We start from the raw sequence: 18521 nt of genomic DNA on the forward strand, positions 1-18521 counted from the left end.
TGTTTTTTTAATACTAGAAGAACAGTTAAATGCATAGCTGAGCAATTCTTGCTGTCCTGGCCCAGTGAGCTGAAAAGTTAGTAAAGGGAATCAAACTGGATACATTTGTCTGCCTAAGACTGGTAGAATACGATGGAAAGAAGTATGTATAATTCACCTAATGCAGATTCAGCATGCTTTGCAAAGATAGACCAGGAACAAGAACAATGCTGTTAGCATTCAAGAATCTTTACATGTGAGAACTGAGCAACAAATAGTTTTAAAGCTCTTCCTAAAGACACCTTTGTTCCTGTTACATCTAAATCCAGGAGCTCTGAATTGTGGCCATGGGATAACTTTAGAACGTTGGTAGCCTGTCTTTTGCTGTGTGCCTGATTAGTTAGAAGCAGACTTTGCTGAATTCAGTTCCATTCAAGGAACAGCGCATGCCGTTGCCGTCTGTTTCTTGCCTTTTCTTCTGTATAGTACCTGTAGACATTAAAAAGAAATCTCTGCAGAGAAAGCAGGCCTGTAGAGGTGACGCGTGCCATCAGGTTGAGTCCGATTCATGGTGATCCCAGGAAGCCCCACTGCAATGAATTTTCAAGGCAGGCAAGGAACAAAGGTGGTTTGCCGTGGCCTTCCTCTGCATAAAAGCCCTAGTCTTCGTGACCTTGTTGGTCTGCCATCCACTTTCTGGCCTGTTAGGACTTGCCATAAATGGGTGTAATTCTATTAATGGCATGCCTAACACCCTTTTGTAGAACATGCTTCTGTGGCAGCCCCGCATATAAATCCACAAAAGTGACTAGTTAACTTATTCATATTTAATTACTCATATTTAATTACTGTAGCTGTAACTGACATAACAGTTTTTCCAGACCGAACGTGGCACTTAACCTACAGTTCATTTTAGTGATGCACAGATAACCGCTTCTTGCGCAGCTAAATGCTTCATAGGAACTCATCTAATGCAGGCCGGGTCATTCATTTAACTGATGTATGCTACAGTTGGTGAGCTGAATGTTGCATTGGCAAGAGTGCCTATTATTATTCATTAGCCGTGCTTGTCAAATGGTTAGTGAATAGAATACAGGTTTGCATTTGAATGGTGGGAATGCTTCGCTTCTGCTTTGTGCTGCTTTTCTTTGGAGAAGACCTATGCACAGTTTCAATGAGAGGGCAAGAAATCCGAGGGTCGGCCCTACAAAAATAAATCCACAAAAATGACTTATAAACTTACTCATATTTTCCTGTGTTAAAAGTTAATAATCTAAAAGGGAATAAAAAACCTCTTTAAAGCTTCTCTGGGAACTTCAAGGCAGTTTATAGATGTCTACTGGTCAAGCGGACTGCTATTTATAAGCTTGCTTTTGTTAGCCCACAGATTGAGTTGAGGAACACTGAAATTCTTGTTATAAAAAGATGTCTTTCTGTCTTTGGAATGCAGATCTGAATTATGTGTTGTATGTTTACAAAACCTATAGGGAAGTATATTAAAAATCCATTGTTTTCTAGCTGGGCCTGTTTGCAGGGTAATCACATTTAGAAATTCAATTTACATAGCAGAATAACTGAAACAATGGAATAAACTTGGAATGTCATACAGGAGCAATGAAGACTATCTACATAGTTCCTGTTTTAGGAATTACAGAAGATTCTGGAACCACTTGTGGGTAATTTGTTGATGCTTTAGCTGTCCCGAGTTTACAAAAAGCTTAGAGCACTTTTAGCAATGGCTAGCTTTACTGAAAAAGAAATATCTGCAATTCGGGGGCAAACTTACAGGTCTCTGTACAGTTAATATTGTTCTGTTGTATGATTACTGCAAGCATGAATGCTACGTTCTATTTCTGCATTCGGAGACTGATGATGAAATTTCACTATTTTTCATCTCTCCTCTAGTCTTCTGCGTGCATTAAGTGTGTGCATTTTCAGTGATTTTCTGTCTATTTTTACAAGCTCTTCCATCTGCCATGTATTTGCATGCATTCATATGTATAGTACTGTGATAGTGATTGACCAGCATGCTAGCTTTCCTCTCATGCTAGATGATGTACAATGTACATGGTTATGACTGGTATTTCGTGTTACAAGCTGCAATTCCTTTGTTTAGTGTCTCTTCCATCCTGTTTCTGTGTAGATACTGTAGCTGCTTAAGCAGCTTTGCATAGCAAAGTCATCTTGTTTTATAAGGCATCAATGTTTGTTGGCTGATGAAGTGCGCTGTGGTGCTGTGGTGATAGACTCTAATCTGGAAAGTTTGATTCTCCGCTCCTCCACATGCAGCCAGCTGGGTGACTTTAGGCTATTCACAGTTATCTTAGAGCTGTTATTGCAGAGCAGTTCTCCTAGGGCTCCTTCATTCTCACCTACCTCATGGAGTGTCTGTTGTGAGGAGAGGAAGGGCAATGTGTTTGTAAGCCACTTTGGGACTCCTTTGGTTAAAGAAAAGTGGAATATAAAAAAACAGCTCTTAACAGAAATTTTGATCACCTCCATCAAGCGAACTTAAGAGTTAATGAATGAGAAGTATAGATTACCTTTAATGGCATAAAATTCAAATAAATACAGATAACCACAACACAGATGAAAATAGGTGATATTCACTGAAACCTGATGTGCAGTCTAGCATTTTTGCAAACACAAAAGATTGACTTTTAACATAGGACAAAGTACATTGGCAACTTTAGACAATAGAGCATGTTTCTTCTCGTTATGCAGAGCTTTAAGGAAATGCTGTAAATTCTTGCAATTCAGGCCCAATTTGGTTATATAGTCCTTTGAATGGTATGCGTATAGTCCTGAATCAGGATGCATTGGCTGCAAAGAGCCGGGCAGACCAAGATGGTGTGGGGGACACCACAACCATGAAGGCAAAGTCTCTCCAATTCAGGAATATGGCAAAACCTGCCACAGGTCACCTTCGAGGGAAACACATTTAATCTTGCTAGGAATAGTACTTTCCTTGTTTGTAGGGAGTCGAAGGAATAAAAATAAGAGGGCAAAGTTTTGGGGATGCCCCCCAAAATGAAAAGTATAGAAACCTGTTTTGTTTCAATGATTATTCTGAGCAATCATAAAAGTGTATGAGAGATTATGTAATGTCAGCTCAGAAATATGTTGGATAGGACTCCTCCCACCACCTTGCTGTCCTAGACATATATATTCACCTTTGTACGTGGTTAATTCATACAAGGAAGAAAACTTCAGATAGAGATTTTCAGATATGGACAAACAAAGTTAAATTTGTCACTACAGTACCAGAGACCTTGTGAGAAACCAGAACTTGTGTATTCAATGAATTCCCTTTAATTCAAAATGATTTAAATGTAACACTATTTATGTACTATTCGTGGCTTCATGATTTTCATTCTGCAAAAATTAAAGTAACCTTTGAAATAGTCATTTGTACTTGAAACTGGCTAACAACATCATGATTGCAAATTTTCCAGAGAATGCAGAAGATAGTACAGATGAAGATGCTCCTCTGAACAGCCCTGGGGCTGAAGGAAGGTGAGAACTCACTATAAACTGTAGCCCTTGATTGCTACAGGTTAGTAATCCCCACAGAGTTTTCCATTTCCCTGGTCAGAGGTGTTTTGGCTAAGGAAATTTCCCTGTCATCTTCAGAGGTTCAAATGGGTAGTCGTGTTGGTCTGAAGTAGCACAATAAAATCAGAGCACTTTTAAGACCAACAAAGACCTAATGTGGGCTGGGGCATGTGGCATCAGCTGGATCTTCCAGTGATCCATGGGAGTGTGAGAACTATGGCCTCACTTGTCTAATTTTTGTTTTCAGTTCTTTGTCTTCTGATCTTATGAAGCTTTGTGGAGAAGTCAAGCCTAAAAACAAGGTACTGTGTAATACAATTGTTCTTTGATTTTCCATTGAAACATCAACTGAACATCATATTCCTAATTCAGCTGAACTGAACCCAATTCTGAACCTGGTCCTTATTCAGGTAGAAAAATCTAGATAATAGGGCCAGGTACATACATAAGTCATTTTTCTGCAGAGCTAGGGGACCCCAAGATTTGCAGAAAAATCTCTCCCCCACCCCAAATGTTAAAAATCAAATGTCACTTTAGGGAATGGAGGTTACACCTGAGTCAGGTGAGTGGAGTGGAGGAGGTGGCAGAGAAGTGGGCAGGGGGAGGACAAGCAGAATCCTTTTCTCCTCCCCTGCCACCTCAAGCCAGAAGGGGCAGGTGAGAGGAGTGGGAGCCATTACCACCTCCTTGACACTGGTGCTGCCAATGGATGTTTGAAAAGGGAGGAGGCTGAGGGCGAGGTAACAGGAGCCACTGCTGTCACCAACTAAGCTATTGGGGATAAGGGTGGTGGTGCTGCAGCCTGGCAGGGGGAAACGTTGCTGCAGGTGGCAGGCTGGCTGGCAAATGGTGGGAGATGGGTGGATTTTCCTTCCTTCCCCACAATTCCTGTGGGCCCCTGCTTGTATAAACCTGGTGGTATTTCTGTGACGAGTTGTCATGTAGACCCAGAAAAGCATGTATGCTTTTTATTTATATAAATAGGAATGTGTGTGCTGTTCAGATTCAAAAATAATTTCAGGATTCCCTGCTTGAATAAATGGCTTTCAGCTGCATGCAAAAGTGTTCTTTCCCTCTCTTTCTTTCTTCAATTTCTTCAGGCACGCCGTAGAACCACAACTCAGATGGAATTGCTTTATGCTGATAGCAATGATTTGACCTCTGACACTGGCACAGGGGACATGGCTTTGGCTGGCTCTCTTGCATCTGTGGCAGAAGCTCAGGAAGGTGGAATGAGCACCGATATGAGAGAGTCTAAGGATAGAGAGGTTGCTCCTTCTCCATCAAGCTTGCCTTCTAAGATTGGCAGCATGTAAGTTTGGCACAATGTGCTAACTTCTCTGTGGCTTCCTAACAATGCACGTCACTAACTCCCAGTAGACTATTAAAGCATTATAAAGAGGATGCTGGACATCTGGAACATCCTACTTCCACTGGGCAGCCCTCACAGGGAGGGCTAAATGTATAGTACTGTTTAATTTCTTTGTATTGGGATTTTTAATGGATTATCGTTAACAAACTGCTTTTTATGGAACACAAATCCCTTTTCTGTGTAAAACTATATAGGAGAATACTTATATCCATGAAAAATAGACTAAAATGATTTAATAATGCTATCAAATTTAATAGTTAACCAGCATCTCTGATAGTCTCTGTAAGTAGCGGGTTATACAAATGGTCTCCAAGTGAAAACATTTTTCAAGGATTTGCCAGGGTTTGGAGGCTCTACGCATGTTGCTTGCTTTCACTTCAAGCATTTGAAAGATATAGATAATAGCTCAGGAAAACAGCACGCTTACTCATGTTCCTCTAAAGGGAGGTTTTTTGATGGCATTTAATTCCTAGTATAAATTATTTCTAACATTTAGACCTCTACTTAGATTTTTTTCAGGAGTTTTCCCATGTAATGTATTGACCTACAGCCATCCCCCATTATACTGCACGTCCTTTGCACTTACCCCTCTTGCCATTTATGCAGAGTACTTGGCAAATGTATCCAAATGGTTGCAAATAGTCTAATGATTAGCACTGCAAAATGTGTATGCTTTCTTAGATTCCATCTGCAATAGAGCTTTTTTTTTTTTTTGCAGTGGTGCAGAATGAATTCTAACAATTTGCAGTATTTTATGCATGTTGCTTGTGGTAAAAATAAACCACAGAGTTTCCCTGGCTGGCATTGTTAATGGACAGTCTTGGCTTTACTGATTTTGTCTGAAGGAATGCTTTAAAGCAGTGGCCCCCAACCTGCGGGCCGCGGCCCGCTGCCGGGCCGTGAAGGCTATGGCGCCGGGCTGCGGCTCCCTCTCCCCACCCCCCTCCCCGCAGTAAAAAACTTCCCAGGCCGCAAGCTTACAGCCCGTGAAGCTTCTTACTGCGGGAGGGCGGGGAGAGGGAAGCAGGGCCGGCCGCGCCCATGCGGGCGCGGCCCAATGCGCGGGCATGGCCCGTGGGCACGGCCCGCGAGTGCGGCCCGATGCGTGGGTGCGGCTCGATGCACAGGTGCGGCCGATGTGTGGCCGTGGCCTGCGCGGGCCGCAGGCCGCGCCCCGATGCCCTGCCAGTCCCCAACCTCAGAAAGGTTGGGGACCACTGCTTTAAACAGCATGTGATAATGAGAGTAACCTAGGAATCCTGCTTATCTTGGCACTGTTTGTGCAATATTGTTTTTGGAGCTTCAGACCTTAAAAATAATCAAGTGGAATTCAGGATTCAGGTAACTAAGTCTGCAGTTTTGAAGTGTTGATAAACATAATCGTAACCTAAACAAAGTGGTGATGCCTAAATTTTGGATGTTTGTGCATGAACTCAAGTTTATTTGGCTTCCTTGTAAGCATTGTTTTTATATTTTGCAGCTGCTTTCTTAAGCTAGAGGGAAATGAAGTGTGCTTTAAGTAATACCTGAATGTTGTAGGTGAAAGTCTGTAAAATGGTCACACTAACCATGGAGCTGTGGTTGACTGTACCTAGTCTTGTGATCTTTTGATGGTAGATTCAGGGTTGTCTGTCTGAAACCTCCCTAATAATATGCATCTGATGGCCAAAGTAGATATTATATGCATACCAATATTCTAAAAAAAAAACTGCAGGGCTGAATGGAAGAACAGCTGGTAGAGAATGACAAGCTGTTTAACATTTTCCCCATCGGCTGTTTTTCAGCTTCAGTCACTTTCCCCCAAAGCTTCTCTTCCACAGGCAATGGCGAAGATTTGAGGCCCCATGCCTTTTCTCTTGCAGGTGGAAAGTAGCTTGGCAAAGATTTTTGAGCTTTTGTTTTCATGAGCTGTTTTTGCATGTTGTAGTGCAGTGGTCCCCAACCCCCGGTCCGGAGACCGGTACCGGTCTGTGGATCAGTTGGTACCGGGCCGTGGTGCTTCCTTCTCCACGGCTGCTGCCTCGGGGGCTGCCCTGCCACTCTGCCACTGGCTAACCTTTGGTGCTCTCCAGCAGCCGCCATGGCTGGGGCTCCCCCTTGGCATGGCATCACACAACTGCTGCTGGCAGTGCCTCCCAGTGGGCGGCGGGAAGTCAGGGGTGCCGGTGGGAAAGCAAGTGGAGCAGGGGCTCAGGCGGCAGCGGTGATGTCCTTCGGCAAAAGACTACCCCCCCCCCAGACCTCAGTAAAATTGTCAAGTGTTGACTGGTCCCCGGTGATAAAAAGGTTGGAGACCACTGTTGTAGTGCACACTGGCTCAGGGCAGATAACAGTATTACATACACTAAAGATGAAAGGCCTACAATCTAGCACTTCTCTTGGATGCTGGGATATAAAATGGGAAGAACAATGACCTAGCAGAATATAAATGCTGCTTGTATAGTGATGTATTGTGTATGTGGATATTATGTTAAGATTCTTGCTAGATGAGTAAGTGCTCAAAAGAGCATGCTTACATGTAAGACTGCAAAATTAAAAATAGATATATTTTAAAATTTCAGAATGTTTTAAAAGCCTATCTGGGGGTGGGGGAAGTCTTCTCTTTAGTTTGTCTCAGTTGGATGGTTCTGATCTAGCTCCCAATGAATCCAGGATTTGAAAGCAACATCCTATATGAGGTATATATTATAAGCTTCACAGCTCCAGTTTCAAAGAACCCTTTGTCTTTGATGTGTCCTTCTTTTGAATATGATTATGTTTGAATGGTTGATACATGTTGGCAAACTGACACAGTTATTATTTACATCATGAGATATGAACTGAAATGCATTTGTCATTTTAAAGCCAGTCTGATGATTTGCTGCAGGGCACTGTTAACTGATAAATTAACCATCTGCTCTAGAAAGATCTATTGCTAGAGCATTATGAAAATCTAGATGATTTTAAACAGATCTCTTTGTAAATCAGATTTGCAGTGCTGCAAAAATGAGTCTGGGTACAAACAGCGATGGCTGGATCCACAGACACCACTAGGGTGAAACCATCGTGCCATTATCCCTGTCTACCTTTACATCCCTTATCCCTATTCAGCAGTGAAAAATATTTGCAATTCCTCCTCTCAGCCTTGATGTGGAAAAATACAAAACAAAAACAAAAAGGGGGTGGGTTACAGATAAAAGTTCCTTGCTTAAATGAATGGCACAGGGCCTTAAAAAAATAGGAGCTAGAAGTTGGAAATGGGAAGGCGAGAATGAACCAACTGACCTTATCCATACATTTTAAAGAACCCCTTAGTGTCCTAGAAGAAAGCAATGTGTGCGGACACAGTTGTGTTTCATAGATCAAAGTTCAAGAGGAAATTGATTTGCAGATATAAATCGACAGAAACAGGAGAGTGCCAGTAGGGGCTGCAATCTAGAAGCACTATTCTGGAGATCATTTACAGCAGTGGTCCCCAACCTTTTTATCACCGAGGACCGGTCAACGCTCGACAATTTTACTTTACAGTGCCATACTAAGGAGGAGCCCCAGCCATGGCGGCCACTGGAAACCACCGAAGGTGAGCTGCCAGCAGAGTGGCAGGGCAGCCCCCGAGGCAGCAGCCGGGGAGGAGGACGAGGAGGAGCTGCGGCCTGGCACTGACTGATCTACGGACCGGTCCCGGTCCCCGGACCAGGGGTTGGGGACCACTGATTTACAGGACAGAAGGGCAAGATATATTTTAAATAAGGGCATGTATAGAGGGTTGGCAAATCCAGGTTGGGAGACTTGTGGAGATGTGGGAGCTTAACGAGGAGAGGGACCTCAGTGAGGTACAGCATGATACAGACCACCCACCAAGGCATTCATTTTCTCGAGGGCAACTGTAGTCTGTAATTCCAGACTAGTCTGTAATTCCAGGAGGTCTACAGGTCCTATGTGGAGGCTGCCATCCCTACGTTTATAAGAGTTGCCTATATATCCCCAGCATTTAATTGTGTGTTCCCAGGCCCAGTTTGCCTTCTTAGCAGGATTGTCAAAGAATTGTGTTCTATGTCTGTGAGGGTCCAGTTCAGCTTCTACCTCCCCCCTCCCCTTTTTGCCCCATTTGAAGCTGCATGTGTGAGAATTGCGTCTTGGGAAAGTGGTCCCCAACCTTTTTCCGTCTGGGGACCGGCGGGGCAACTGCTCCGCCCGTGCAGCGCACACGAGCGATGCACAGCCGAATCACGCATGTGCGGCACTTTCGCACATGCGCGCATGCACAAAAGTATCGCGCATGCGCGATTTCGGCCACGCATGTGCGCGTGTGCAGCCGGGCCGTACATGCGCGATGTGCGGCGTGGCCCTGATTCCCTCCCCCCCCCCCCCCGCAGTAAGAAGCTTCCTGGGCCGCAAGCTTGCGGCCCGGGGAAGTTTTTTACTGCGGGGGGGGGGCGGGGAGAGGGAACCGTGGCCCGGCGCCCTGGCCTTCACGGCCTGGCATCGGGCCGCAGACCGCAGGTTGGGGACCACTGTCTTGGGACACAACTTGTTGAAAAACATATAAGAAACTATAGGAACAAAGGCTATTCTGTATTAATGTTTATGATCATAAGTTTTGCTTTCCCATCCTATTTACTGCCGCGTATTTATTCACTTGTGGATGTTTTATTTCATTATATGTACAAAGATGACAGTGCAGCATACATAGGGTTCTTTGCTGGTTTCCATTCCAGGCATTAATCAAACCTAAGTCTGCAGCAAGGATGCCACATCACTGACATTTAGAAAATTGGGTTGATGCATCCCTTTGGAAAATAATATTCTGCTGTTATTTTCTTAGGTTTTGAAAGTATGAGCACGTAAGGCCTGAGTGTTAAGTCTAGTTGTCATGGTGGTAGAATCTGGGTCTGGATTATTCACACCTCAGGTGGGGGCTAAATCCCACTCCTCAAAAAATGCTTAAAAAAATCGTTTGAATGCTTTCCAGCAAGGCAGTCTGCACTCAACCTTCTCTTTGATTTCACTGACAGATTTTCTATCCTAAAAATATCAATAAAGTATTTTGAGGTATATTGGTCTGGCAGAATGCTTCTTGTTGATACGTATGCTCCTGCGTCGTTTTTTTCAAGGATCATTCTGTGATGCAAGTCCTTCATCTGCAGACTAAAGATAGTCAAGGCACAAATTTACCATTTCAGTGCAAATGAGGTCTTAATTGCATTGAAACCCTCAACATTCCTGAATCAGGTCACTGTGACTGTGTACCAGACTCTTATCCCTTTGTGACAAAAATGCTGATGTGTTCAAGTATACCACAGTCAACATGCTGGGCTCACTCACACCTGCATCATTTATGACTCAGTGATTTATAAGTCATTATTATAACACAAACTTTGTGATCAACCACTTTAAATGCATGCTTTCCAGTAGACTCAGTTGAAACATTCAGACACCAACCAGTATTACAATACATTTGTGAGTCAGTTCTAATTTTCAGATGAATATATATAAATGCCTCCATTGAAATCTTGAAGTTATCACTTGATAGCAACACTAATATAAACTGCATATGGCCTGCGTGTGTTGGGGCTGCTCATAGGGTGGGGATAAAAGTAGAATGTAGCTTTACAAGGGACACTGTTTACACAGACACTGTAAGACTACCTGGGCCCTCTCCAGAAGGCCAACATGGCCACCCTCTGAAACTATTTTCTTCTTGCCTTAGGTCAAGACAGCCGTCTCTGACAGAAAAGAAAATACCAGAACCCTCACCATTATCAAAGAGAAAGGCCTTTGAGAAATCTTCCGACAAACCAAAGTCCAAAGAGCAAAAACAGTAAGATCCTTTAATTCTGCCTGCAATACATTCATTCATTCATTGAACTAGTGTCCAGTTGATTGTTAGCGGTCAAGTAGTTTTTCTTTGGTGATTGGTTTCTGCATTACCTGTTTTTGAGGCTGCCCTCAAAACATGAGTGGGTGCACTAGCAATGGCTTGTTTTTTGAATAAGCCTCACTTTTCCCTCCCTTTTTGGAGGGGAGGGATTAAATCTTGACTGTTTCTATTGTGGATATTGCCTTCATTTTAGGTGCACTGACTTTTCCTATGTCTTGCTTAGATTTTTTAATAGTAATAAAAAGTTTGCTTGTGCTGCCATCTTGTGGTCAGCAGCATTTTCCTCCTGTGGAAAGGCAATGATTGATTACGTTCTGCTTAGGGAAGCATGTAGACTGCATTTCTTGATTTAAGCAAGCAGGCATCAGCAGGTTTGTTCTGAGGCATGTTTTCATTCATTTTAACCTCTCTAACAATTCATTTTACCTTTTTTAAAGTTTGGGTTTTTTAAAAAAGAAGAGGCTTTTAATGCTCCATTTTTTTCTTGTAGCTCAGATTCTGGAACTTCAGAAGCTAGCCTCTCACCTCCTTGTTCCCCACCAAGCCGGCCCCGTAATGAACTGAATGTTTTTAGCCGTCTTACTGTTTCTCAGGGAAACACATCAGTTCAGCAGGATAAGTAAGTTGCAAAGGAGAAAGACCCAGATCCCCCAAAGCATGAATATGCATAAAGCACCCACTGGCCTGATTCATCCCCACTGACATAAATGCTCTGGCCCTCTCATGTCAGCAAAGGAAAACACAACTGTGGTTTCTCTTGTGGCTGTGCCCCCATTTGCCAAATGGCTTCTGAGTAGTGTTCTCTGGTGGCACTATATTTCTTCCGCTTCTGTTCCTCTAATCTATAAGCGGGATCTGTGTTCTGTGTGACTTAAGATGGGCAGACTCTTCAAGGGTTCCTATGCTGCCAAGCACTACAACGCCAGTGTTAATACACTTAAGGCATACATACACCCATGGGGAGGGTGTTACGGGTGTTTGGTGCACTGATGCAAACACCCCCCAAGGTAGAGCAACAGTGTTAATATATTTAGAAGGGGGAAAAAAATCTCAATATTGCTTCAATGAGGGGTGACAAGTCTGAGTTGATCCAGAATCTTCATTGCAAGACTGCCAAACTTCGGATACTACCAAACGATGCTTTAACTCTCTGCTTCCAGTTGTGGCACTGCAGGCTGCTCTTCTTTCTTTCCTGTTGCTGTTCTTTCTGCTGCCTTGATTCTAACGGTTCCCCCTGCAGTCTGCAGTTGCTGGACAAAGTCCTGACAGTTGCTTACAAGCCTCTCAGTACTTGCAGCCAATGCTTATAGCCATTAATGTTAGCTTTTTCAGGACGCTTTGGTAGTTCTCAAGTTGGGTCACACTAACTGCAATATAAGGCTTTGGGCTGTGATGGCTGCAACTGCAAATCAAACTCAGGCTGCTCAGTATGTTTGATTTGCTATACAAATGAAGGATGCAGTGTCCTTTGAACGGTATGCATATTTGTTTTTAATATATATATATACATATGAGAATTTAAAACGATGGCAAAGCATTTAAAACCCATGCAGTGTTTGGAGGTTAACTCTTTATTTTGCACTAGACTAGAAAACTTGGGATTGAAAGGTTGTGCCCCCCCTTCCGCCGTCCCCCTTCTGTCATATAATGCAAATAAAAATCAACCCAAGAGCAAGTGCTCAGACAGCGGCCATTGGATCCTGTTTTTGTGTTTCATTTGGAAAGTGGCCGGCACAAGAGGCTCTAAATCTGACAGGAGCAGTATTTGTGTCTGGGGGGGAGACAGCATTTTATGCTGTTTCCTTCCCTCCCCTTAAATTTACTGAACCATGGGGAGGCTGCTCAGTCTTTGCTCCCTTATGTGAGCCACTGCTGTTGTTCGTTCTTTTTAAATGGAATCTTTACCCTGCTGATACCTGTATTCTTTTTCCTCACAATCTCACCATGGTTCATTGTAGGTCTGATGAAAGTGATTCCTCTCTGTCGGAGGTACACAGGTACTCGCTCTTCCTCCTTTCCGTCTTCTGGACTCATAGTGGTTTGCTTTAATACCCTGACTGTATTTTTTTTCCTGTTCACTAACTTTTTTTCTGCATGGATTTTTAAATGTAGTGTGCCCAATACATTCATACATTCCTTGCATCTTTAAAATTTGTTTTTAAAGCCAGCCTTTTCTTGTTAGACATGCCAAGTATTTGATTTTAGGTTGTGGGTTTTTTTGTTTGTTTTTTTGTTTTTGGTCCAGCATGAATTCTTTTTTATAGGGGCAATGCTTTTTTGGCTTGGTTTTGTTTCTTGTTTAGTTGTTGTTGTTTTAATGAAGCCTATCCAGTTTTTTAAATTTATTTATTTTTGCCAGATGTTTGTCTTAGAATTGATTAGTTGATACAGTTTGTTTTGTGGAGATATATAAAAGCTCTGCTTGAAGTGTGCAGCAGAAATCAGGGGGTTCTGCTGTGTTGTTTGTTCACTGTAGAACAGACTACCAGTTCTGAAAGCAGAACTGATTGACTCCAGAGGCAGCATATTCCAAGTTTTCATGTCTTATCTACAACAATAGCTTCTTTTTCAGAAGCTAACGGGATGTTAAAAAGATACCTGTTCATTGAGACATGAGGGAGTTCTATTTCTGTTACCCCTGTGGTCAGGTTGTGCCTTTGGATATGCAGATACAGCCTAATTCAGTTGTATATTTCTGGTGCAGGGATTTTGATATGCATAGGTAAACTCTCCTGCCTTCAACAGCTGCCCTATTTATACTGAAGAAGCAAACCCATGTGTGCCTTTCTCGGGGTGTAAAAATCTGTTCCTTCTCTTGGGACAGATGGAACAGCCCACATGTAAATTTGAATTCCCTAATTAAGGCAAGTGTTAGTGTAGTTTGCTTGACTGACTCATCTCAAGCAGCCATTGGTAGGCATTTTGGGGATATACCCTCCTCTCTTTATTCTAAATCAATTCACCTTACAAAACATTACGCTCTGCCAGCATTTGTTTCATGTGCTTTTTGCTCTGTCTTTGTTGCTGAAAGTAATGCCAGGGCCTAGTCTGCACACAATAGATAATGCAGTTTCAGTGCTTTTTAGAAGTTGATTTTCCTGTTCCGCACAGGAAAATCCAGCTGCCAAAGCACATTGAAAGTGCATTATCCTATGTGTGCAGAATGGGCCCTGGTTTCAGCCAACGAGCTTGTAGCATATCTGACATGGTGGTGGAACACTCTACCTAATGAGATCAGGGCCCTGTGGAATTTAAAACAGTTCTGCAGGACTTGTAAGGCTGAGCTGTCCCACCGGGTCTATAATTGAAGCCAGGAAATAGCATCTAAAATACTGGTTTTCCTAGTTGAGAATCCATCTACCCCCCCCCCCCATCCAACCCACTAAACCTCTCAACAACAGGTAGCTCTCCTCTACAAGGTATTGTGTATATATGTATATATATGTTTGTGTATATATATGTATGTGTGTGTGTGTGTGTGTGTGTGTGTGTGTATATATATATATACAGAGAGAGAGAGAGAGAGATTTTACATAGTTTTACTTAATCTGTCAAATTAATATTTTATTATATGTATTAATTTATTGTTTCTATTTGTTGTGAGCTGCCCTTAACTGGACAGGAAAAGGCAGCAGTAATAATGACAATGATAATTATAGTGATGATGATGATGATATGTTTTTAAAAGATGGGGAGTCAAATTTTCTTCACCCGGACCCATTATGCGCGGGGGTTTTAGCGCACATTTGGGGTGGAATGGCGGCGACTAAAATCACCGATAACGCACGGAGCCGGCTGCAACCGGCCGCAGCTTTGATGTATGCTGCCGAAAAAGCCGCATTCGCGAAACGCGGAAGAAAGTGCAGCTTCCAGGTGACGGGGGCGCAACCAGAAGTGGCACCGGGATCGCCCCGTGCATAACCGGTCTTCCCCCTCTGCGTTTTCCATGTGACCCGAAATCGCTGTTTCAGCGGCCGTGCATAATGGGCCCCGAAGAAGCCTTTTAAGCAATTTATAATTAATATTTGAAAAGCAATTTTAATTTTCTTGCCTGCCACAACTTTTGAAAACACTAGTGTTCTCCAGTCTTAACTTCTGTTGCTTAACTCCTCTTATTGTGTCACGGATGCAAATACTTCTGCTAATAGAACCCAAAGTGGTACTTACATCTGAAGTGATTTTTGTTCTTCTAACCTCAATTAGGTTAAATACTCAGGTATGCTTTCATTTCTGTGAAAGTGAGTGTCCCTATAGGGAAAGTTTATAGCCTCAGATTTCTGTGTGTGAAATATCCCCCCTGTGAAAATCTCCAGAGAGAGCTATTACACACAAAAATGTTTTCTGTCCTCCTGTCTTAGGAGGAAATTGTGTTCTAGGATTGCGCGCTTCGGCCCCTTCAGCGAGCACCGAAGCCCGAAGCGGCCAACGCCGCGGCATGGAGGGGAGGGGTGGTCTTAGTGCTGTCATGCTGCTGGCACCCTTCCCCTCCGTGCTGTGGCACTGTCTGCCATGGGCTTTGGCGCTCGCTTGATCTAGGCTTGATCTCATCAGATCTTGGAAGCTAAACAGCGCTGACCTTGGTTAGTACTCCGATGGGAGGCCACCAAGAAAGTTCAGGATCACTCATCAGAGACAGGCAATCATAAACCACTTCTGTTCATCTCTTGCCTTGAAAATTTTATGGGATCGCCATTAGTTAGCAATGACTTGATGGCACTTTCTACCACTGAGGTACTCAAAACTAATTACAGAATGTAACATAAGAATTAGAAAATAAAGTAAAATTGATCATGAAAACTACAAGTGAAAATCTCTGAAACCACAATATTACCAACAGAGGTCTATTGACTGGCAGGTGACGACTAACCTAGTGATGACACGACTCCAGTTTTGGCAAATAACATGGCCGCAGCCTTTTATTAACAGACCAACCTCAAACGGAGGGTTGGCCGTATGCTGGTGAGCGAGCCTGACCCCATCAGCCGTCCGGCTGCCTGCCATGAACCACGGCGCTCCGGCTCCACTCCTCACTCCCAGCCGGGAGGATGGGATGCCTTCCGCCGCGGAATCCCAGGGAAGTGGCTGCAAGAGACCCAACGGGCGTCCGCCTCCATCGGGTCCCCCCGCCTCTTGGCCCCCTGGACCCCTGGCCTCCCAGCCGGGTAGGCTGCGCCCGGGGCACTGCCGGTCTCCTTAATGAGACCCCCCACCTCAGGGACCCCACATGCAGGCGGGCTCCCTACCAACAGGCTCACTACCAAGCATACCCGCAGCTGCAACGAGAAAAAAATTTTTTTTTTGAAAACACGGGGAGGGAGGGCAGGTGTCTGTTCCAGTGAGCGGCTGGGAGGGAAGAGGGCGGGCAGCCTTGTGCTTGGCCTTTTATAGGCCAGCTGCCCCGCCCATCTTCAGCCGCACTTCGAGCCACGTCATCCCGGGGGCGCCCCTGCGGCGTCAATGGCGGCCGCGCTGAGCCGCAGCCGCTATTTGCAGTAACATCTAAAATCATACTCGCTTGTTCTATTGTTCTACTGTGTCATTAGTTTTTATACTGAAAGGCAGGATATAAATACAATATGTATGTCTGTGAAAAGGAAAATTCAGTTGAATTTATTATTCTGGAGTTTAAGGAGATGAGGTGGAATAAAATGTTCAAAATTATAGTAAATATTTTTTCTTTTTATTCTGCCTTTTGTCCAAGGAGCTCAAGGCAGCAAACCATTATATTTTCTTCCATTTTACACACACCACAAGCCTATCAAGAAGATTAGTCTCACAGACCAATTATGCATGGGGCAGGAAATCTGGGATGGCAGCAGCAGGGCAGCCCCAATTGTGGATGATGCTGCCGCCATCCCAGCCCTGGCACAGCACAGTGCCAGGAAGACCCGCAGCAAGGGAACACGGAATTTCCCATGTTCCCTGGGATCCTGCGGGTGCCAGCGGGGGCTGGGTCAGGCCAATGCCGTGCATAATCGCCCTGCAGGAACACCACACGCCTGTGTCAGCTCTGCGGAGCCAGCCGGGGAGTTCCCTCCTCACCTTGATGGGAAAGCTTGAGGCTGACCAATCCATGAATATCCATTCACTGGTCCCTCCTCAAACACCCCTCCATGACCTGAATCCAACCTGACCTCCCTAGGAGTTCTTGTTAAAGTTGTTGTCCCTGTTAAAGTATTGTTCAATCAAACCTGTTGTGAATTCTGTTGATCTTAGAACTACTGTTGGAACTGTTATTGTTGTGTTGTGTTATGACTATGATATATATTTTTACGTTCTGTGTAATATCCCACAGCGTTTCATGTAAATCGCCCTGAACCATATGGGAGGGAGGTATAAAATAATCTAAGAAATTTTTTTAACCAACATTTTAATAGGCTGTCTTGTTCCTTAGCTTAGAGATAGTTTTTAAAGTAGCACAGTCAAACTCAGAAAGGAGAAAATCATCAATCATTGCCAATATAGACATTTCCATCTGTCCTTCCATATTGCTATGCATTAAAGATCATTGCAATATATTAAAGTCAAGATGTGGAATTTGATCATATATTCTGTTCCAGTAAAATCTAGAAAATATTGCAAAGTTATATTCTGTCATAAGCCATAAAGATAGTTTCTATCATAGAGTTTTTGCCCAATTACCAGAGCGTCACCAGATGTGATGTCACTTCTGGGTCATGTGGGCAGTGATTTAGACACATTGGATGGGTCTCCCTCTTTGGGGGGATAAGTTGCTCCTCAGTGGCCACCTGATTGGTGGTGGGGCCTGTCTTCTACTGGGATTCTGGCAACCATGGTTTGGATCCATACCCTGTGTAACAACAAAACATAAATTGCAGATTTACCTCAGCTACCTTGCATTTGGAGCTTAATATGGATTGGAATCATAGTACACATGGAAGAGTTGCCTTCAGCCCCCCTCCTGCATCCAATCTTAAATGATCCTGGGCCAGGTGTTTATTGGGATTACATGGGGTTTCCCAGTGAAATCAGTAGCACCCCCCCCAGTGTAGTTTCAGGTCTGGAGAATGGTACTGGAGGAAGGCTGGAGCCCCTTTTCCATTCCCACATGGTCCAAAACTAGCACCAGCAGTTGGGAAGAACAAGAAACTCAGATCTGACTGTGTCACCCCAGACCCATCCTTTGTACCCCAATAGTTGACTTGTGAAAATGTGTAAAGGGCATTCTGTTGCTCTAGATCAGTCCTGTTTTTGCTGTCATGAGCTCAGTCCTGTCTAATATTCATTGCTTCATCAAGGATCAATGGCACTGAGATTGCTATTAGCATGTCAAACAATAAGGCTTCATTTGGTACCCATGAGATTAGTTGTTGCAGAGCAGTGAGGGTATAACACCTCTATGTTCTGCCTCCTGGCACTTATTTCCTCACTCCAAACAAAAAAGTTATCTTAACATAAAATCTATTATTATAGTTAATAATATGTTTTGTTGGCGCATAATTTAGTCATAGGAGGGTGGGCTGAGCTGGGCTGCAGAAGGCACACTATTCTAATTGCATGCAATACCTCCCCCAACTGTCTCTGGTTTGAGCATTCTGGTGCTTGCCCAGTAATTCTTAAAGGCTGTGGTTGGTCTGGAAGAACGGTCCGGCCTAGCCACCAATGGGTGATGCATTCCCTGACCTGATTAGTATTAGCATTTGTTCCATTTCCCCAGTTTGAAACAGCCAATATTTAGGGAAACTTGCATATTCCCTGGGCTGCAGGTAAATTTCCACAACAGGCCCAGTGGCA

At 43.7% G+C, this 18521-nt stretch overlaps 1 protein-coding gene across 14 annotated transcripts in view; it reads left to right on the plus strand.

Annotated features, from left to right (window-relative positions):
* Positions 1-18521, plus strand: part of KIF21A (kinesin family member 21A) — a 118465-nt gene that overhangs the window by 83184 nt on the left and 16760 nt on the right. For 8 of the 14 annotated variants that reach the window (XM_077338203.1, XM_077338205.1, XM_077338204.1 and 5 more), the window contains 6 exons: positions 3435-3495; positions 3782-3836; positions 4635-4846; positions 10596-10706; positions 11257-11385; positions 12725-12763. In XM_077338203.1, coding sequence (XP_077194318.1) covers positions 3435-3495; positions 3782-3836; positions 4635-4846; positions 10596-10706; positions 11257-11385; positions 12725-12763 — 607 coding nt within the window. The remainder of the gene's footprint in view (positions 1-3434; positions 3496-3781; positions 3837-4634; positions 4847-10595; positions 10707-11256; positions 11386-12724; positions 12764-18521) is intronic. The other 6 variants (XM_077338209.1, XM_077338212.1, XM_077338214.1 and 3 more) reach the window with 3 other exon arrangements.

Source organism: Paroedura picta, chromosome 5, assembly GCF_049243985.1.
Source record: "Paroedura picta isolate Pp20150507F chromosome 5, Ppicta_v3.0, whole genome shotgun sequence".
Lineage (NCBI taxonomy): Eukaryota > Metazoa > Chordata > Lepidosauria > Squamata > Gekkonidae > Paroedura > Paroedura picta.